Below are 22,305 nucleotides of genomic sequence, written 5' to 3'. Positions count from 1 at the left end.
GAGAGAGAGAGAGAGAGAGAGAGAGAGAGAGCGAGCGCGAGAGAGGTTTTAAAGAAAACGCTAGCACAGATATGGCACTGATTAGAATTATTGACAGGAATTTAAAATTTATATGTTAACTTTTAAGATCTAGATATAAAATCATGCAACTATAGACATCTGATTTTTGACAGGTGTCGAAAACATGTATTTATGGTGGGAAAACTATGTATCCACATGTAGATTGAAATTAGAACCTTCTGCCTTGTCACAGTATACTCAAATGAATTAGTTGAAGATATAGTCAAGAGCTGTCCCATCAGGACTCTTGAGTTGTTTTGGAAATAACAGCAAGGATTGACAGATGGGGCTTCAGTACTTAAAGGGTGCTTCATAGCAAAAGAAATAGAGTGAAGAGACACCATCTAGAATATCAGTGAATACCTATTCATCTAACAAAACAATTCCTGTTTAGATACCAAAAAACCAACCCAATTAGTACAGTCACTAAATGGGAAAACAAGTTGAACAAATAACCTTTTTTTTTTTTTTTTTTTTTTGGTTTTTCGAGACAGGGTTTTTCTGTAGAACCCTGGCTGTCCTGGAACTCACTTTGTAGACCAGGCTGGCCTCGAACTCAGGAATTCGCCTGCCTCTGCTGGGATTAAAGGCATGCGCCACCATACCTGGCAGAACAAATACTTTTTAAGGTAATTTTTACTCTGTCTTTTAAACATTTTATGTGCATTGCTGTTTTGCTTACATGTATGTCTGTGTGAGAGAGTCAGTTATCCTGGAACTGGAGTTACAGGAGTTGTAAGCTGCCATGGTGCTGGGAATTGAACCCTGGTCCTCTGGAAGAGCAGCCAGTGCTCTTACTTGTTGAACCATCTCTCCAGCCCTAAACAAGTACTTTTCAAATGAAGAACTACAAATGGCTAATGTTCAACTTCTTTATCCATCAGTGAACTGCAAATCCAAACTAGATTGAGATTTTGTTTCTCCCAGTTAGAATGCCTATTGTTGGCTTTCTTCTTTCTTTTAATTTCTCCTTCATTCTTTTTTTTTTTGAAACTGTGTAGCTCTGACTGTCCTGCAACTTGATCTGTAGACTAGGCTGGCCTCCAACTGGGAGATCCTCCTGTCTCTGTCTTCCAAGTGTTGGTGTTAAAGGTGTGTGCTACCACNNCNNGNNNNTTTTTTTTTTTTTTGATTTTTAATATTTTTATTACATATTTTCCTCAATTACATTTCCAATGCTATCCCAAAAGTCCCCCATAGCNCCCCCNACTTCCCTACCCACCCATTCCCATTCTTTTGGCCCTGGCATTCCCCTATATTGGGGCATATAAAGTTTGCAAGTCCAATGGGCCTCTCTTTCCATTGATGGCCGACCACCTGGCTCTTAGTTGGCTTTCTGTTGCTGTGATAAACATCAAGACTAAAGGCAACTCTGGGACAAAAGGGTATATTTGACTTAGAGTCCGTTCCAAGGCAGAGACTCAAGGTAAGAATCTGGAGATAGGAGCTAAAGCAGAGATTATGGAGGAGTGCAACTTACTGGCTTATTCCCCTCGGATTGCTTAGCCTCCTTTGCTTTCTTATACAACCCAGGGGTGGTACCTCCCACAGTGGGCTGGGCCTTACTACATCAATCTGTGGAGGCTTACTCTCAAGAGTTCTCTTTCCCAGACATGTCTAGATTTGTGTCAAGTTGTATCAATCAGTCCACCTATCTTCAAGAAAAAACAAAACAAAACAACAACAACAACAACAACAACAAAAAAACTCAACCAACCCACCAAATGTTGTTTAGGATGTAGAGAAAAGAGGAATTCTGTATACTGTTGGTGGAAATATAAACCAGTTCATTCACTATCTAAATCAGTGGGAGAGTCCTCAAAAAGCTAAGTATGTTTTATAAATAGTATTGTATGGTCCAACTCTCCAGCTTTTGGGTAAATATCATAGCTTTGGGTCACAGGGTCACAGCATTCTGTTTCTTGTCTGTTTTTAATGTGAGTTCGAGGGAATGAGCTGCCTTAGGTGGACTTCACCCGCCAAGCCATCTCCCTGTCCCAGTGTCAGAGTCTAAGCATGTTTAGGTAATCTACAGGAAAGTAGAGATAGGAGAGGGAATTTCCATGGGTATCAGTATTGATCTGTATTTGAAAATAATCAATGTAATTAAACCCTGTGTAGGTCAACAAAGAAAATCTATGGCTTCATAGTAATTGGTACAGAAAAAGCATGGTAATTCAGGACTTACTTGTGAAATAAGCTCATAGAAAACATATGAGAAAGAAATATCAACTGGGTAAATAACTATAGAAAACCCACAGCTAGCTTTATTCTCAGGGGTGAAAGCATTCTTACCTGGAAATAGTAAAACGTCTGGCCAAAAGTATAAGGAAAATAAGACTTGCAAATCAAAAAGAAAGAAATGTCCTCATTCTTTCAGGTGGAACAGTAATTTACATTAAAAACATGACCAAATAATCTACAGAATATTTTTTCTAAAATTTATAAAGAAATTCAGTAAGAATGTGAGATATAAGCTTAATACACAGTAATCTTTTATATTTTTGTATATTAGCAGTTAACATATGAAAACAAAGGAAAATAGTGTTTAAAATGTTTAAAAACTATAAAAAAAGATTTGTAGTGAATTGGATTGTTCATTTAGCACTAAACTGGAAATTGATGAAAGATTAAATATTTTATCGGGTTGAAGCCCCAAATCAACAGATTTAGCAAAAATTATTTTTAAGGTTACAGCAAGAATTAAAAAAAAGTTTTTCTTTTATGGGTGGCTTGCTTTCATGTCTGTCTGTACAATATGTGTGCTTGGTGTGGGTGGAGGCAGAAGAAGGCCTCATATCCTCTGGAACTGAGAGCCACCTCATGGGTGTGTAGGGAATTGTACTCTCAGGTTCTTTTTTTTTTTTTTTTTTTTAAAGGAAAATAGGGTTTCATATAACACAGTATCAAAAAGTAGACGGAACAGACTAAATGCACCAACTGGTGGCAGGTAAATCCACAGCCTATTGTGACAGGTCCTTCCAGCATCAATCAGATTTCTTCTCACGTTTTTCTCAAGGTTGTTTTATAGATGTGGTGACTTTAACAAGAGTCTAACAGGCAGGCGGGCAGGCAGGCAGGCTTCAATCATTGGTTTCAGGATCTGTCTGTGCCATGTAGGCATCCAATTCAGCATCCAGGTGTCCTTTAGTTTTCGACATGTATGCATCCAATTGGTTGTCCAGCTGCTCCTTGGTCAATACAGGGAGAGTGAGGGCACCTCTCCCCCGGCCACGACCTCGGCCTCTACCTCCAAAGCCCCCTCTTCCCCGACCTATCATACCCCGACCTCTACCACCGATTCCGCCACGACCCATAGCTCCACGCCCTAGGCCCCCTCTCCCAGGACCTCCACGACCTCGAACACCACCTCTTCTTAAGCCCATTCGGGGAGCTACGGCTCGTCCACCTCGGAGCAGGTTTTGACCTCGGAGTGACATCCCACCCCTAAGCAGGGTTCTGGTAGCACGTCCCCCACGTAGCCTCTCTGGATTATGGGTAGGCCTCTTCCTCCAATTGCTCCCCTGGCCAGGGCACCTATGGGTCGGCCTAACCGTGCCTGAATATTACTCTTACCCAGGCGCTGCTTTAAGCTCTGCTTAAGTTTTAATGCTGCCTGGACAGAGGGTCTATTCTCCATCTGTTGGGCCAGTCTTCTGTTTCTGGCACTGGCTAGCTGCTGCTGCTGCTGCTGCATCGAAGCCCGAATATTCACTGGCATCGGCTGTTTGTTCTTCAGCATATTAGTAAAGCGCTCATTTAGAGACATCTTGGTGGTGCTTCTTAGCACAACTTTCGGCGCTGACTGTGCAGCCATCTTCAAATCCGGAGAATCGAAGGAGATGGACGCCAGCGCTCCTCCCGGGGCTGCCACCACGGCTGCGGCGGGCGGCCCGGAGGCCGGCCGGACCTGAGCTTACGGCGGGCCGCTCGGGTTAACTAGCTGGGCGGTTGGCTTAGATGCTTAAACGGTAGGATGCGAGGCTTCCTCGTTGTGGGTTGAGTAGCTAGCTGACCGATCCTCCCGCTCGTCAAGCCTGCCCTTCCCTGCCTTTCGTCTGGGCCCCCACAGCCGGCGCCGCCAACTCCCGCTTGGTGTCCAAAACAAAATGGCCGCCGGTCTCAGGTTCTTTTTGTTTTGTTTTTTTTTCGAGACAGGATTTCTCTGTGTAGTCCTGGCTGTCCTGGAACTCACTCTGTAGACCAGGCTGGCCTCGAACTCAGAAATCTGCCTGCCTCTGCCTCCTGAGTGCTGGGGTTAAAGGCGTGCGTCACCACGCCCGGCGAACTCTCAGGTTCTTAACCACTAAGTGATCTCTCTAACCCACAAAGCAGCAATTTTTGATATTGAAAAAAAATCCCACTGTTTTAGATAGACTTTTGAAAATTAAAAGGTTAGATTAACAGTTTTGAGAAGGATTTAAACAACAAGAATCACTGTAACTGACCTTAACACTTGAGTTCTGTATTGTTTCGTGAGCTCTAACTTGAGTAAGAAATCCTTATCTTGTTTGCTGATTATTTGAACTGGCTGTATCAGAAATGAAGTACTAGTTTTCCCTGCTGTTATTTAGCTTATTGCAGGAGTGACCAGGACACTACCTTCTAGAAGTAATGCCCACAGAAAGCGGAAGTTGTTCAACTGCTCGCCAAGCAAAACAAAAGCGAAAATCTCATAGCCTTTCTATACGAAGAACTAACAGCTCAGAACAAGAGAGGACTGGACTGCCGAGAGAAATGTTAGAAGGACAAGTAAGTCAGCCTTGGTCAGCTCCCATTGGGCAAAGATGACTGTCTTGCTTGAAGTGTGACTGAAAAATAAGCTAATGCATGTGGGTCTCGAAAGCCAAAGAAAGGCTCACACTGACAGACAAAGCACAGGATCTCTCTATGTAATCCTGTCTTGGAACTCGTTCTGTAGACCAGGCTGGCCTCGAACTCATAGAGGTCCACCTGCCCCTGCCTCCCAGGTGCTGTAATTAAAGGCATGTGCCACCATGCTTGGCTAAGGTTAATATATTTATAACAAAAAGATATGGTGTGACAGTTACAATAAGGACTCCATTAAGTCTGTACAGGTTAGGTGTCTAGATTTTCCAGCCAGGTTTCTGTTCCTAATGCTCGAAAGAAAAGGGGAGAATTAAACTGTTGGTGCTCTTTCTGCTTCTGCAGTGCCTTGCCTTTGTCCTTGTCTCTGCTGTATGTAGTGGGTATACTGTCCTTTGATGAATGTAATGATACATGGCTAAGAATGGTAAGTTTTGCTCATACTTTTCTAGTGTCTTTATAGATGTCAAAAAAGGTGGGAATTTTGAAGAGTATTATTGTGAAATCTAGATAAAGTAGGCTTTATTAAAATCATCATATATAGTGATACCTATATAAGAATACATTTATACTTTTGTAAGCTTTTTTTTTCACAATTAGACTGTATCAGCCATAGTGCTGTAGGATAGAGAGAACTGAATATGAGGAATTGGCCTTTATGAATGCTGGATCTTTTTTATTTTTATTTTATTTATTTTTTATTTTTATTTATTTATTTTTGACACAGGGTTTCTCTGTGTAGCCCTGGTTGTCCTGGAACTCACTCTGTAGACCAGACTGGCCTGGAACTCAGAAATCTGCCTGTCTCTGCTTCCCAAGTGCTAGGATTCAAGGCATGCAACACCACTGCCCGGGAATGTTGGATATTATTAGAACCACATAAGAACTTCCTGCATGTGACTTTTTGTATATAAATCCTATATTCAATACTTTAATACCATTGGCAGTAGTGCTTATCTAAAAAAACCAAAAGGATTATGGGCTGCTGTGGAGTTGATGCAGTGTGGATGCTGGGAACATAACCCTGTCTTTAGGAAATAATGGTGAAAGGGTGCTTGCTGCTGCTAGTTAAGTGCAGCTACTTTTTACAGGTTCTTTTTTTTTTTTTCCTTAGTCACAGTATGGACACACACACACACACTATCATTTTCTTAGTCACAGTATGGACACACACACACACTATCATTTTTTTTCCTGTGGTTTTAAGCAAGGGTCTTGTTATACGTAGGCCAGTCTGACTTTGAACCTGGGCTTGGAATCCTTTGTCACAGTTGCTCATGCCTTGGGATTGCAGGCATGCTGTGTGTTATCTTGCTTTTGCCTAAATGTTTCTCACCTACAGTTGGTTGACTCTACAGTTGTAGAACTTTGAATTTAGAAGCTCAACTCTGCCCTGTCTACTTTATACAAAAAGTTATATGTTAACTAGTGATGGATATAAAGAACATAAAAATAGCTTTAACAGTATTTACCTTTGCTAGGTTGTAGTCGAGTACTATAAACTAGTTAGTGTAGACAACATAAATTTTTGCATAATTCTGGAGGATAAAAATCCAAGATCAAGGGCCTCCCAAGGCCTCACTTGTAGTTTATGACGGCCCCCTCTTGCATCCTCATGATCTTTCCTCTTTGAGTGTTTTTCTTAACTCTTATAAGAACACCAGCAGTCATAATCAGTTAGGATCACCGTTATGACTGCATTTTACTGGTCACTTCAGTAAAGATCTTGATTTTTAATACACTTACATTCAGGGGAATTCAGGTTTGGGGCACAATTAATCCATTTCAGAGAGTAAAACTACAACTGTGTGGTAGGATTTCTGTGATGGTAGCAGTATTGTCCCTTTTGATAAAGGCTGGTGGCTACTAAGTGGGCAGTATAGAGAAACAATCTAAGATGGTTCTTAAAAGTTTTTGATTTACTTATATTTATACCGGTGAAAATTCTACTTAGTTTGCTGGCATATTCAAGACTTACTTCTCACATGAAGTGAATTAGTTTTTAGTGTTGTCTTCCATTGTGATGTAGTATAAGGGGATAATTGTAGCTCACAGTAACTGCTACAAGGTGACTCACAACTCTTTTCAGCTGAGCAAGGCAGACCTGTGCGCTGCTCTTAGGACTCTGAGTTTCCCATGTTAGCTAGATAGTACTTATTGTTTACTGAGTATAGTTACGTGAACTGGAACCAACAGCAGGGTCTGTGAGCAGCCGGCCGAGGTGAACCTGCCCTTTACAGGAGGGAAGAGACTGATGGTGGGTCTAAGTGGACTGCTGTGGGAGAGCAGAGGTGCTGAAAAGCAGGAGTCTTGCTTTACAGGATAGTCAGTTAGTCACAGTGTAGCAGTGCTCTCTTGGCTAATTGGGAACAGTATCAAAAAGAAGGTGAAGGCCAATCTCCATGGTACTCTATTAGGTTAATGTCCTGTATCTTATCTAAGTAAATGTGAAGGTTTTTTGGAGGGATGTTAAGATTGCCATTTCTACCAGATTCATTGTTTAAGCTAGCTTGTATATATTTTAAGTGGTTCATGAAATTTATGTGAGAATACATAATTATTGAAAAACTCAAATTGTGGAAATGTTTACTTTTTCCTGAAATTTATAGTTCTAAGAAGTGAACTTGGGGTGGAATTTAATTAATTAATTAATTAATTAATTATATATGAGTATACCGTTGCTTTCTTCAGACACATCAGAAGAGGGCATCAGATTCTATTACATGGGAAAAGTAAATTATTTTGTGAACTTACTTGGTGCCGTGGAAGTGTCCATATGTTTAACTTGGAAATATGTTGGAGTTGTTGCTGCTTCCTGTCACTTTTACTTTGCTTTAGAGTCTGGAAGTGGGAGGGGAGATGTGCAAAGGCATGAAGACTGTGGCCCAAATGGGTACCTACTTTGTATGTTGTCTAAACTACTAGACATTTTGTTCTATTGTAGGCAAGATTCCTCCTCACCCCACCCCCTGGTTTATAATGTCTTAGTTACAGAGTTATACGAAGTCTATCTAGTTTGTTTTAGGTGGTGAGGTACATGTCCAGTGTAGATAGTTCATTGATATGTTGTTTGTTTTTAATAGCATGTCTAAAGGCTATTTGTAACATAGCTTCACTTTTGGGAATAGCCTTATTTCTCTACAAATTTGGAAAATTTTGAATAAAGTAAACTCATGTTCCCTCTATGTCAGTGCAAAATAGAGTAAACTTTCCCATTGAAGAAAAAGCTCTGAGTCTAGTATATATGACCAAGGCCCAAGAACACAGATCATGTTCCCCTGCATAACACATTCTGTTGTAGAAGAGGGTATAGGCCTTTTGTAGTCAAATAACAGAAGAGTGACATACGTCACTGCACTAACCTGCATGTATTCTTTGGACATCTGGTAGACCGGCTACAGCAAAGCAGGAGTCTTTGCTGTAGGTTTGGTGAATGCTTGAGGTGTGTGCAGTTTAACAGTGCACTCTAAAAGGATTACCTAGCAATCAGGATGTTAGAGGTAGACACAGAGGTTGATAGTAAATAGCTGTAAAAAAGAATGGAAGGCAGCTCCAGGTCATTTGGGTTCTCAGTCTGAAACATTCCATTTCCACAGTTAAGATGTTTGGTCTCGAAGGGTGGCACACGCCTTTAATCCCAGCACTTGGGGGGCAGAGGCAGGCGGATTTCTGAGTTCGAGGCCAGCCTGGTCTACAAAGTTCCAGGACACCCAGGGCTACACAGAGAAACCCTGTCTTGAAAAGCAAAAAAAAAAAAAAAAAAGATGTTTGGTTTTTCAGTTAGTCTTTAAGATCTGCAGCCTGTATATGACTTCTTCAGAGAGCTATGTTCACCTGTGTAAAAGGAAACTTGTTATTTTGTGCTCTTAAATCTTTTATTTTTCTAGGAATACATTTTGATAATTGTTTCCTTTGTAGAGACTTGAATCTTAAATTTTTTTGAGTCTTAGGGATTGAACCCCCGTTAATAAGTACATGCTCTCACTGAGCTACATCCCTAGCTAAATTTTAAACTCTAGAAACATTCATATGTGTAAGAAATAAAATATATGATATTATAAAGAGTTTAAGATAAATGATAATTCACTTTGAAAAAATATATTGTTGCCTGGTGTTAAATTGATTGTTTATTTATTTTAAACAAAAAATATTTCTCTTGTACAGGATTCTAAACTGCCGTCCTCAGTTCGCAGTACACTGCTGGAATTGTTTGGCCAGATAGAAAGAGAATTTGAAAATCTTTACATCGAAAACTTAGAATGTGAGTATCTCCTATCTTATTGTATTTTTATAAATTATTATTTATCCATAGAAGTCTTGGAGAACAATATTTGTGGGTTGAGAGTCATCACTCTATTCACTTCCTGTTCTGTTGTTAAACCTGGTGACTTAATCATATTATTGGGTTGGAGCAGTGGTTCAGCTGTTAAGAACATTGGCTGCTCTTCAGAAGTCCTGGGTTCAGTTCTTAGCATCTACCCGACCGCTCACACTGTTTGTAATTTCCATTTCAGGAGATCCAATGCCCTGTTCTGACCTCAGAGGATAGCAGACATTTGTGTAGTATATGGACATACATGCAGGAAGAACACCCATACAAATAAAGTAATATAAAAAACCCTTACAGTTCTGTGGGCCTCGTAGGATTCCTGCCAGAGTGGTGCTGAGTCCTGGCAGAGTTGTGTTCCTTTCTGGACCCTCCAGGGACGAACCCTTCCTGCTTCTTTTGTATGGTGACACACTGCATTAATTGTGCTTTTAGGACTGGCCCCTTTGCTGTTTCTTTGGCTCATGTGCCCATCTCCTTTGGTGATGCAATGGTTCCTTTTGTTTCCTCTCTGACTTGCCTTTCTGTCTGTTCTAGTCCTGAGAATATGTGATTTGATTGAGCCCCTAGATATTCCAGGGTCACCCCCTCTACCTGTGGAACCCCTGAACATAGAGGGTAACATGTTAACAGGCATCATAGGGCTGGTCCCTGAGAATCTTTGAGGGCTTGTCAGATCAAACAACCAGAATTGAAGTTTTATACAAAATGAATACATTCCATTTTTTATATACCAAGCATACCATAAATTATATAAACTTTAATATGTCCTTTCTTGAAAATTTCCAAAAACATGGTGATGTATTAGAGGTAAATCAAAAGAATTTAAAAATAGCTTCACTTTAGTTTTTTTTTTTTTTTTTTAAATACATTCCTATATGTGCTTTTAAAAAAGGAAACTTATATAACCCTTTGGTCCATCATACTATTTAAAGGAAAACATTTTCTGTATTTTTTTTTTTCTGTTTTGAGTTCTTCTGGTTATTATTTTTTTTAGCATGAGTAGTCTTCTAGTTTTACATGAGACCAGATGTGTTACTGCTTCACCACTAGGGAGTTAATGTCTTTTGTTCCTTATTCTGTTATTGGGTAGTTTTCATGGGGAGTGTTTAGAACATGTCTGCCATGTCAGTGAGCTCTCACGGGACTTTGTGCTTTCTTTACCTAAGAATTGCATGCATACTAATAAGCAGCAGGTAAATTGTAAGCTGTTTGCACTTTTTAATTTCTATGCTTGGATCAGTCATGAAGTCAAATGCAGTCTTATCTCATTCACAATTTGCTCTTGGAAAATGTGATGTTTGAATATTGGGTTCTCCACGTTACCTTTATGTTGAGAACTTAGAAGAACAACAACGATCCCAATTTTGTTACCAAATAAGTACCATGTATATATAGCATCTGATTTAAGTATCAGAGTTTTATCAACTGAAATATTTTTGGTGTTTTCATTGTGATTTAAGATATTCTTGTCACAAAGCACTAACTCCCCCCGCCACCCCTCAGTTAAAATTAAATCTTTAAAAATGACGAATGTTGGCAGGTGCTTTGACTTCCTGTTGTCTAGTATTTAGGAGTTTTGTAGCTTCTTGGTACCCATAAGATAAAGTCCTTGTTGCTTGGTCTGTGTGTTGGATAGAGCCTTTGTCCTTAGCCTACTCCTGACCTTGACTTGTTTTAAACGTTGGTCACAAGTATCCTACCATCCCAGGAGGCTTCGTGGTGTTGTGGCAAGCATGTAGGCCCTAGAGCTGGGTGGACACGTGTTTAAATCAGGTCCTAGTTGTGCCAGGTCAGGACTTGGTGCTTTGAGACCAGTTACTTGCCTGGGCAAGTCTTTTCTCAGTTTCATGGTGAGGATGCCCGAGGGTATTCCCTAGGTCTTGTAGCAAGGAGGATCATGGTTTTCTGTATCTTCAGTTACTGTGTTCTTTTTAATGGCTCATTTTTATGTTTCTCTCCCCTGACACTCCCAATCCTGAATTTCCTATTAATTTTTCATTCTAGAATGTTAAAATCTTTGTTATACATAATCCTCATGTGAAGGTTTTTCTGGAGTCATGTACCAGTAGGTTACATATTGTTACTGAAAGATCCTGACAGAATGTAAAAGGTCACAGAAGCCCTGAAATTGGCAAGATAGATGTCACTGTTAGCAGAACTAGCTTCCCTGATTTAGAAAAATAGAGGTGCACAATGCTCTGGCCACTTCTTGAACCTGTGTGTCTGCCAATTTGACCATTCCTTGACCCATGTGTGTGCCCACTGATGAAGCCCATTGCCAGGTGTTTGTGATATTGGTTGCTGAGAAAGAGTCAGAAAATCTCCCCAGCAACCACAGCCCTGCCAATTCTGAGTTGCTACACCTGCACCAGACTCTTTCCTTGTACCCCTCCCATACCCATTTCTTGAGAATAGACATTGTTTAGATCTGGAAATCCCCTACTGCCCCCCCTTCTCCTTTCTCCCCTGAGGGCCTACAAAAACTGGGACCTCTTTCCTCTCGAGGTCGACTCCTCTACCCCTTGCGTGGGATATGAGTCGTCCCCAGAGCTCTGGCTTTCCCTGAATAAAGCCTCATGTGGTTTGCAACAAGCTTGGTCTATCGTGAGTTCTTGGGTGTCCGCTACTGTCCTGAGGCCTGAGCGAGGGGCTCCTCTCGGAGTCTTTGATTACTATGTTTTTTCCTCAGTTGCAGTATCCACAGGTAAGCTATAAATATTTTAGTAAATCTTAGGCAGTATCAGAATGTTTTTAAATGCATGGAACTAGCAAAAAGGAAGCTGTTTTAAATAAGAATTTGGATGTATGCAAGTGGTGTGGTTAAGACCCTGAACAGGGTCACAAGAGTGGATTTTCATTTATTTATTTTTAAAAATTGGATCTCATGTAGCACAGAGTGGCCTTGAATTTGAAATGTAGCCGAGGATAACCCTGAACTTCTGATCTTGTTGTGTCTACCTTCTAAGTGCTGAGATTGTAGGTATGCACAGCCAGTCTCTATGGTGTGTGATGAGACCCAGGTCTTCATGCGTGCTGCGTGAGCGAGTACTCCACCAACTGAGCTGCATGCCCAGCTCTGACTTTGTTCATGGAAAGATGGCTTGAGTGTTTGCGAAGTATAAATTATCACCTTGCTTTTTAGAATATTCTTTAAATCTTTGTTTTGACAGTCCCAATTCAACATTCATTTATATTTTAGTTTACAAGTGGTGAATACATATTTACATTTAAAAATGTTTTTATTTCTAGTGCGCAGAGAAATTGATACTCTTAATGAAAGATTAGCTGGTGAAGGACAAGCGATCGATGGGGCAGAATTGAGTAAGGGCCAACTCAAAACAAAAGGTATGATATTTATAATGTATTGCATGTAGATTACTTACGAAGAAAACTGGGATTTTATGAGGGACACTGACTCTTGCTCTCTGCTACCAGTCAGACTTGGAATACATAATTCAGGTCTAGGTCAGATGAGAAATGGCTCCGTGTTAGTGCTGCTGTTGTCCCATGTCTTGGTGTTTCCCTGTCTTCCTAAGACACAGCTGCACGATGCAGTGCTGTGCTCCTTGAGTTTGAGGTTGTTTGATTGTTGATTCTCTGTCTTCCACAGCCAGTCACAGTACCAGTCAGCTTTCTCAGAAGCTGAAGACCACCTACAAGGCTTCCACCAGCAAGGTATGCAAGGCACTGGCTCTGGAACCAGTCATGTGGTGCTTGCGGTGTGCAGATGTGTACTTTAACTTGCACATTTTCCAGTTAGAAATGTGTAATAGGAAAATGTCTGGTTTCTAGAAACAACCATTGCCAAATGGCTATAGTATATAGATGCTTAAATACTAACTTAGATTCTAACTTCAGTGAGATGGATGTATTGTGCATTAGCAATATTTTGTCATTAGAAGAACAGCATATTTTGTATTGATTATTGTCTTGATAAAAAAGTATATGGATTTAGAGAGATAAATAATGGCTAAATATGTGGGTTGAAAGTTCTATGTGGCTAAAGTTACGTTTTCTTTATTATTTCTCTATTTTCTGAGTGGGAGAAGGCAGTGAGGGTGCGCTTGTGAGGCAGGTAGGGCGGTCAAAGAGTTTTCCTTTATAGTGCCCAGGGCTGACTTGCAGTGGCGAGGAGGGGTTAGCTGCCTGGAAAGCTATTGTATAATAGTATTTTGAGGAGATGTTATACTTATCTAATTTTGAGTATTTTGAATATATAAAAGATAAACCAATTACCTAACTGGAGAATGTATATTCCTTTGGTTAAATGTGAGAGGAAAAATTGAAATTTGTATTATGATTACATAAATATGATCAGCTTTTCATTTTTACAATTCATTATCTTGGACTGACAGTCATTTATTTGGCAGGTCCACTGAGGTAAACTTCAGTTAAGAGGGCAAGTCTAGCCTCTGCCTGCTCTCCTTATTTAAAAATTCTTGGTGATTTTTATTTTGGAGAGAGCATGAGTATTGTTGACATTTTGCTACTGTGTGCTTTGATAACATCTGGAATGTAAATTGCTGTTTCATTGGATTTTTGTTTGTTGTAATGTCTAGTTCATCTTACTTTTGAAATTTGTAATTAACTAGTTTTTCTTCAAAATGAAGTGCAAAATTATGTTCTTCATTTTTTATTACATTATCTTGAATTAAATAGATTATTCTGATGTTTACAATTCTGTGTATACAGTGTGTGGTCTTATGATTTAAAACTCTGGTTATTTCTGAAGTAGAGGAAGATATGCTTATATATAACAGTCTTTTACCATGAGCAATAAAAAACAAGGTTTGGACAAAGGTAAGGGCATGCACAGTAGTATTTTGCTTTAAAATATATTAGAGTTCTACAGTCTTTAATGGCCGACATTTTAGGATTAGAATATGTCAGAAGCAAATTCTATGAACTTTACAGCAATTTGTACACTGTATGTACTCATCTTAGAAAATAATGAAACACAGACATCCACATTGAAGAGATAATTTGGTAACGATATATTCTGATTTGTACCACAGCATGGATTCTTGGTATTAAAGCTAAGCACGAATGCAACAAGAACATGCTACAATCTAGATTCATTACTTGCCCTCCTTGTGACTCAGAGCCATGAAAGGCAAGTAGCATGTTTGGTGAGACAGTGGGAGCACAGAAGTGTATGAAGTCAACCTACAGAGACTCCCTTCCCCTGGGCAGCTCCTGATTGATTGCTAATGCTTATGGGGAGGGATGGGGGAGACACTCTACTCTGAAAACGACTTTAAAGCAACTTGTGGAAATGCTTGCAAATATTCTTTAGAAAGTATTTTTTTTTTTTGTAGTGGAAAAGGGCCTTTCTGATTTTTTAAAAGTGCTTTAGGCTGTGTTCTAGTTAAAATGATTTAGGATTATGGGAAAACATCATATCATTGTTTATTCTGCTGTTGTTCTGTTCAAATGTTCCTTCTAGTAATTCAGTTGTGTTGTTGGGTCTCTTTGTAATCTTGACCAAGTCAGTGTTTATTTGCTTGTCTATTTTTTATTGAGACAGGGTCTCTATGTAGTCCTGACTGTCCTGGAACTTCCTATGTAGACAAGGCTGTCCGAGAACTCAGAGATTCTCCTGCCTCTGCCTTATAAGTGTTAGAATTAAAGGCGTGCTCCATCATGCCCTGTTTAAGTCAGTGGTTTGTTCGTTCTCTCTCTCTCTCTCTCTCTCTCTCTCTCTCTCTAAAAAGCATAATGAGCATATGGAAGTAGCATGAGATGATATCCCACAGTATTATGGGCATCATGTTATCCTGTATCTAAATAGTGCTCTTCCATTCTATCCTGTGAATGGGATAGGTAAGATAGGAAAGAAATGGGGCTCAATAGTTCCGTATACTAGCATTCTTTATATTAGAAATGTCGAGAGACTTGGAAAATGTTATTTACCATAACTTATGATGGTGGCAAGTTTTATGTAGTCTGTGACTTCTCTCCTCCTAAGATGTCATAGTGTTGGGCATCTCTGTGTTTTCTGTAAGCAGAAGCTCTTATAGATTATAGAGGGATACTTTTGTTGATTTTAGGAGGGAGCCTAGCTTTCAGAAAGGTAAGATGACAATGATGGGTTTGAGGTTTGAGCAAGTCCTTTTCTGTTTCCTATAAAGTTTAAACCAAGTTAAATAGAATTGACTTATATTATACTTGTAAAATGTCAGTCTCTTCATTGAGCTTTCTATTTTTGTCTTTACTGTGTTGGGGATAATTTGAAAGCACATTCCTAATTGATGTAACAGATTGTATCTGCATATATTTATGTAAGAGTAAATTTATATACATGTCCTGGGCTCTGCAAAATTATTGTTAAAAGCAAGCTGTATGAATTCATTAAATTCTGATTTTGTTTTTTTGCTTGATTTCATAGACTCATCATTTTTTATATTTTTTTGAGTTACCCAACAGTTGAAACTTTCTCATTTATCTAAGAGCAGCTTCACAACTAAAAAGTTTAAAGAAAAGTTTGCATTTAGTTTCTTCCTCACTTTATATTCTTCATTATAAGGGAAATGAGAATTGTTTGTTATATGTCATTAAATGGGACAGGATCTTACTATGTGTTCCTCATCTGTATCACCACATGTCTGTTTCCATTAGAATATGAGCTTCTTCTAGAAGGCCTTTGTACCTCTTAGCTGTCTCTAGATTGGCCTGTGGCTTCAAGCAAGTGTTCAATAAACGCTCTTTAACAAACCTCCTCATCTGTTACAAGTGTGGTCTTTCAATTCCTCTTACAGCTTGGGATTTTTTTTTTGGTTGTTTTTTGTTTTCTGTTTTTTCAAGACAGGGTTTCTCTGTAGCCCTGGCTGTCCTGGAACTCACTCTGTAGACCAGGCTGTCCTCGAACTCAGAGATCCGCCTGCCTCTGCCTCCTGAGTGCTGGGATTAAAATGCCACCACTGCCCAGCAGCATGGGCTTTTTTTGTTTTGATATGTGGTTGGTGTAAAATGATCAAATTCAGAAAAAAAAAAAGAAAGTTCTTTGAGCACACATCTAACATCTTCAGTGTTAGTAGGTTGGTCTGTCTGTCTCTGTTTGTCTGGTCTTTGTCTCTCTGTCTCTCTATGACTCTCCCTCTTTGTCTCTCTTGGTCTCTATGATCCTGTCTCCCTGACTCTCTCTGTCTCTCTCTGTCTCTCTGTCTCTCTCTTTGTCTCTCTCTCTCTCTCTCTCTCTCTCTCTCTCTCTGACTGTCTCTTTTTCTTTGTGTATGTTTAAAAGGTGGGGCACTTTGGTGATTGAGATTTGGGGATGAATGTCTTGCAAGGCCCACCTGTGCCTTTCTTTTGCAGTAAGATGCTAGCTACCTACCTGACTTGTAGACTACCTGACTGGTAGAGTGGGGAAGTGTTTCTGAAGCCTCTGATAGCAAGCTGAGGGAAACCAGTCTTACTGTTTGAGGCATCTCAGTGCTGCTCATGCTTGTATTATATTCTGGTGGTGTTTACAATATTCTATTAAGTGACTTACACATTTTGCAAGATGTCTTTTTGCTGTTTGCCTTTTTTAACTTAAAGAAATTTAATTTAATTTAGTAAGTGTTTAAAAGTACTTCTTTTCTTCTCAATTTAGATTGTTTCCAGCTTTAAGACTACCACATCCAGGGCCATCTGCCAGCTTGTGAAGGAGTATATTGGCCACAGGGATGGCATCTGGGATGTCAGTGTTGCAAGGACACAGCCTATTGTTCTTGGGACAGCATCTGCTGGTGAGCCAGACACTGTTGCAGCTGGCTTATTAAGCTATGACTTTGATTGATAACTGATGGAAGTGACTTTCAGTTGGCAGTAGCACAGCAGTTCCTGGAAACAACAGTGTGCTGGAAGAGTTACTAAAACTAAAGCTTTTGGATCCACTTGGAGCAAGATAAGCCAGAGTCCTAACACTTATGGTGGAGGCAGGCGGACCTCAAGTTGTAGGCCAGCATGGCCTGCGATATAAAATCTTGTCACACTGTCTCTCAAACAAATAACAAGATGAAGGGGAAGGAAGGAGAAAGGAAAGGAAAAGCTTTTTTTTTGGGGGGGGGGGNGGGGGTTTCAGACAGGGTTTCTCTGTGTAGCCCTAGCTGTCCTGGAACTCACTTTGTAGACCAGGCTGGCCTTGAATTTAGTAATCTGCCTGCCTCTGCCTCTCAAGTGCTGGGATTAAAGGCATGTGCCACCACGCCCGGCAAAGTTTTTGTTTTGACTTGGGAGCACCCATTTTTTTTCTGAGACCTGTAGTCTTCCTTTGTAACAGTCTTATGGGTGGATGTCACAGCCAAGGCTGGACTCCTGTTTTTTGAGGAAGGGGATACTTGGCTTTAGCTAGGTATGTATCATGTGAGGCTATCAGTATTTGGATGGTAGGAACAACATGGCGGGATATTTTTTACACATTAGAATTTTTTTTTGGTGTTGTTTTTGGATTCTTTGTTTTTCTTCAAGCCAAAGGTGCTTCTGCCTTGGGAGCAGGTTTTCTGCCGTTTTTCTTCCACCAATGAAAGCGTTATGTATGCAACTGAAAAATGCTTGTTCTCTAGCCTGTTGTGTTGTCAGAGGAGTTTGCTCTTCATGGGTCACAGGTCTCACCACCAGCACAATAGTTTATGAAAACTCAGACTAGTCTAACTAACATACTACCTCTTCAGATAAAATTGCTAAAGTTAACAATGATGGTTGGCTGTTGAAAATTACTTTTAGCTTGTGAGAAATTACTTTCTCACTAGATTCTGGCTTTTAAAAGTAAAAGAGCCCAAGAAATCTAGTTAGAGTGTTTGAGAGTTTCTTTTCCTGTTTGAAATTGTTCTTGTACTTTAAACATCTTGGATGGTTTGTAAGTATTAGTTAAAAAAAAGAGGGGGTGACTTTTATAATATTTCTGAAATTTCATTTGGATAAGTGGCAACTATTTCTTCTCAGAATTTTCTTCCCCGCCTTAGTGCCTGTGCAAGGATAAAGTGCAAAGGAACTGCCATTACTCAAATAATTGAGCTGAATTTGGAGACTAATTGATTGTGGGAATTACAAGATGTTCTGGGAAGCTCTACTACTTGGATAAAATAGTGGAGCTGTGATATAAATGGCTTCTGTGTGCCAGTGCACACATGATGGCCTCCGTGTAATGGTCTAGTAGGAAACCAAGTCCCTTTGTCCTTGTCCATTTCCAGTTCTGTGGCTTCCAAGACAAGCCCCAGCCTCGTGCCTTTCTGGTGTTGGAGACTTTTCTAGGTCAGCTGAATTGTACAAAGTAGCAGAACCAAAGTTGCAGGAACTTTGGGGGCTGGAGAGATGGCTCAGTGGTTAGGAACACGGGCTGTTCCTCCAGAGATCCAGCACCCACTCAAGTCCAGCCCCAATGGACCCAGTGCCCTCTTCTGTATTTCAAGGGTACTGCATACAAAGGTATACATGCAGGCCAAATGCCCATCCACATAAAATAAAAATAACTATTAGGGGTGCTGTGACCTGCCATTTTTAGAGCATTACTGTATTTCTTAAGTGACTATAATATCAGTGATGGCTAAGTTATGACTTCTTCATCTTGTAGATCACACGGCTTTGTTGTGGAGCATAGAGACTGGCAAATGTCTTGTCAAGTACGCTGGCCATGTGGGCTCAGGTAAGCATTGACCTCAGAGAGCGCAGCAACCGGGAGCTGCACCTCACCTGGCGCTTGGTTTACAAATGATTCCTAACAGTAAACTGTAGTGATTGGAAGTTTTACATTTGATGTCAGTCAGGGTACAGTGTAGTCAGAGCCTAGAGTAAACTGTTTTACTCTATATGAGTAATAAAGAGATGAAGCTTAATGCTTCAGTGTGCTGCATATTAGTCTACCTTGTAGAGCTGTGTAATTATTGAGTATACACCATGTGTTAGACATTAATCCGTAATACTTTGCTCAAGCAAAATAAAGGATGCTCCCACTGATTGTTTGACTCTGTAGTTTATAATATCTTATAGTAGCTCTCTTTGGCCTCTCCAGCTATACCTGGGTATTAATAGTGTTCTGACCAAATTTTATTTTTGTACTTTTCTCCTAAATGTATGTAAATTTCTTCCACCTAGAATGTCTTTATCCAGTCTTTGTGCAAGGCTGCTTACCTCTTCACTTACCTCCTTTGTCAGCTACCACTGGTCTTTAGCTTTGATAGATAGGCTTGATACTGGGCACTTAGGTCTGTGAACACACATGTGTGTGTTTGTGTGTGTGTGTGTGATTTCTTCTCCACTGTGCCTTTGATGATCTTAATTCATAGAAATCAATAAGACAAAAGCTAGAACATAATATGACTTTAGTGATGAGATAGTCTTAGGGCAGGAACTTGTGCTTCTCAGCTACATGGATGCTGGGAGCGAAAACTGGTTCTCTATGAGAATAGCTCTCGCTCTTAACCACTTAGCCAGGTGGCCTCCATTTTCCTTTTTTTTTTTTTATTAGGTATTTTCCTCATTTACATTTCCAATGCTATCCAAAAAGTCCCCAATACACGCCCCCCACCACTCCCCTACCCACCCACTCCTACTTTTTGGCCCTGGTGTTCCCCTGTACTGGGGCATATAAAGTTTGCAAGTCCAATGGGAGCTGTGATGAAAGGATGGACCATCTAGAGACTGCCATATCCAGGGATCCATTCCATAATCAGCTTCCAAACGCTGACACCATTGCATACACTAGCAAGATTTTGCTGAAGGGACCCAGATATAGCTGTCTCTTGTGAGACAATGCCGGGGCCTAGCAAACACAGAAGTGGATGCTCACAGTCAGCTATTGGATGGACCACAGGTCCTCCATTTTCTTAAAGAAACTTTTTGCTTTAAGTCTCAGCTGAGGAAGAGGGTGTTTAAAGATCTCACTTTTGAAAGAGTCTTTGGGTGTTATGTAAGATCCCCACTCACTCTAGTCCTGAGGTTTTTGTTTTTTGTTTTTAATCCTTAAATACATTTATATGTATAGAGTGGAAGCTTCTGCTTCAGCCAGGCTCCAGCATGTTGTTAAACACAGTAATTCTCCAGTGGAGAAAAGGGTATAGTTGGGTAGCAAAGAGCGGACACAAGTGTCTGTCTTAAGACTGTCTCTACTCCCATTGGAGTTCAGCTTAGTTCACATTCATCAAGTCAGCATCACCGTTAGCCTGTGCACAGCTGCACCCACTCGAGAATCCTAATTGAATCCAGCACCTTCCTGACCAGCTTGGTGGTCTGCTCTGTGATGAGGGCTCTAAGTCGTAGACCCCGACTCTTCATTTTCTCTAGCTCTTCTTGCTGCTATTTGTCTCTTTTGTTCGTTTCTTACTAGTCTTTTCTTTCTTAGTTTGTAAATACAGTGCCTAAAATATTTAATTAACTATTAGGGACTAAAACATATGATAAAATTTTTTAGAACATATATTACATTCTCCATGTCTTTTAAAAATATTTTAAAAATATATTCACTTTATAATAAATAAATATTTATTTTTATTTTATGTGTATTGTTTTTATCTGAAAATATATGCACCATATGTGTGCCTGGTGCCAAGTAGGTCAGAGGAGGGTATTAAATCTCTTGGAACGCAAGTTACAGCAGCTTGCAAGCAGCTACATGGATGCTGCGTGCTGAGCCAGTGCTTTCTATGAGAATAGCAGGAGCTCTAACCATTTAGCCATCTCTCTAAACCCCCTCTCCCCAATTTACTTTTAAAATAAATTTGCCCTTTAACATTATGCTTATACTACATTATTTATATTTCAATATTGAAAGTAAATAGAATCTGCTCTCTTTTTAACATAGTTTCTTAGTAAACCATCATTTTAAAGGCATAGCTAATAAAATTGTACTGACATAATTCTTTGAGGTTTGCCAGAATTTTTACAACATTCTGTCTAAGGGATAAGCATTTTCTTTGTGAAGTAGTCATGAAGGTTGGTTCTTCTCAGCTCCCTGGGTAGACGAATAGTGGTTTCAAGTCTATTCTAAAACCTGGGGTTTGCTTTAGGAAAGTCCTTAGTAGGGAGATGAGCCTGGAATCTTTTTAGTCCCTGATGAGTCCCACCGAGCTGGGTGCGTGCTTGTTACTTGCTGAGTATTCATTTATCCGTTAAGGTAATTCATCTGAATACAAGGAAGGCAGGCGGGCAGGCAGGCAGAAGGCTGCTGAGGCTCTCTGTGTTGGCTTATGTTTGTTTATTAAGAAAATGAACGCTTCCTCAGGAAACATTGCCAAAACTTACCTTTGAGTATCCTGAAGGTGGATAAGAACATGAGAGAACAGAATCGAATCCCTGTTCATTCTTGAGTCTGGTTAGAATTCTCTCCTCCTGTGGTTTCATTTGCTGTGGACTAGATCAGGGTTCTATAAGCTGGGCAAGACGCAGGACGAGGCCCACAGGCGGTGTCGGTACACTACAGTTCGTTTTTGCTTCTTGTCAAATAACCTCATTTTCTTTGTTTATCCTGATTTATTTTAACGCTAAATTACTTAACCTGTGTATAAAAGTAGATTAGTAATCTTTCTTGTATATCCTGTAGTTTTTCAAGTAATTCATATTTTAGTTTTTTTATTATACCTCTGTTCTAACTTATACATTAATTCATAGTTTAATCAGACCAGAGAGTCTAATGCACTAGCATAATTTTTAAATTTTTAATTAACTTTGTAACATGTACACTATAGTAAGAAATATTACATTCTTACATAGTTAATCTATCAGTATCATATACTTGTTGTCTTAAACCTGTTTTTGTAATATTTTTATTTTGCAGTAAATTCTATAAAATTCCATCCCTCAGAGCAGTTGGCTCTTACTGGTATGTAGAATCTTCTCCTTTCTTGAATGAAATTATTAATAATCTTAAAACAGCTATAAATTTTATATTCTTTTGTTAGTACTATCAGAGTTATTCATGGTACTTGTGAAAGTTAGATATTTTATTAATTACTTTATTCCTCTTTAAGTCATTTACCTAAGCTTCAGTAACTTGTATTCATCCTGTTTAATACTGGCTCCAGCAGTGAGGGCACACTCCTTTAATCTCGGTACTTGGGAGGCAGATGCAGGTGGATTTCTGAGTTTGAGGTCAGCCTGGTCTTACAGAGTGA

General features: G+C 39.8%; 1 protein-coding gene and 1 pseudogene across 5 annotated transcripts in view; one reads left to right on the top strand and one right to left on the bottom strand.

Moving 5' to 3' along the window:
- Positions 1-22,305, top strand: part of Wdr37 (WD repeat domain 37) — a 65,659-nt gene that overhangs the window by 7,926 nt on the left and 35,428 nt on the right. For 3 of the 4 annotated variants that reach the window (XM_029468304.1, XM_029468303.1, XM_021180364.1), the window contains 7 exons: positions 4,635-4,812; positions 9,052-9,148; positions 12,467-12,562; positions 12,828-12,892; positions 16,812-16,947; positions 18,771-18,842; positions 21,969-22,013. In XM_029468304.1, coding sequence (XP_029324164.1) covers positions 4,675-4,812; positions 9,052-9,148; positions 12,467-12,562; positions 12,828-12,892; positions 16,812-16,947; positions 18,771-18,842; positions 21,969-22,013 — 649 coding nt within the window. In that variant the 5' untranslated portion in view covers positions 4,635-4,674. Of the gene's footprint in view, positions 1-4,634; positions 4,813-6,941; positions 7,145-9,051; positions 9,149-12,466; positions 12,563-12,827; positions 12,893-16,811; positions 16,948-18,770; positions 18,843-21,968; positions 22,014-22,305 lie in introns of those variants that run through there. The other variant, XM_021180365.2, reaches the window with a different exon arrangement.
- Positions 2,935-4,165, bottom strand: LOC110308033 (annotated as a pseudogene). Its single transcript, XR_002379502.1, has one exon. The product of XR_002379502.1 is annotated as a chromatin target of PRMT1 protein pseudogene (transcript).

Source organism: Mus caroli, chromosome 13 (genome assembly GCF_900094665.2).
Source record: "Mus caroli chromosome 13, CAROLI_EIJ_v1.1, whole genome shotgun sequence".
Lineage (NCBI taxonomy): Eukaryota > Metazoa > Chordata > Mammalia > Rodentia > Muridae > Mus > Mus caroli.
The sequence above is the reverse complement of the archived record's forward strand: the minus strand, read 5'-3'. Positions and strand labels throughout refer to the sequence as shown.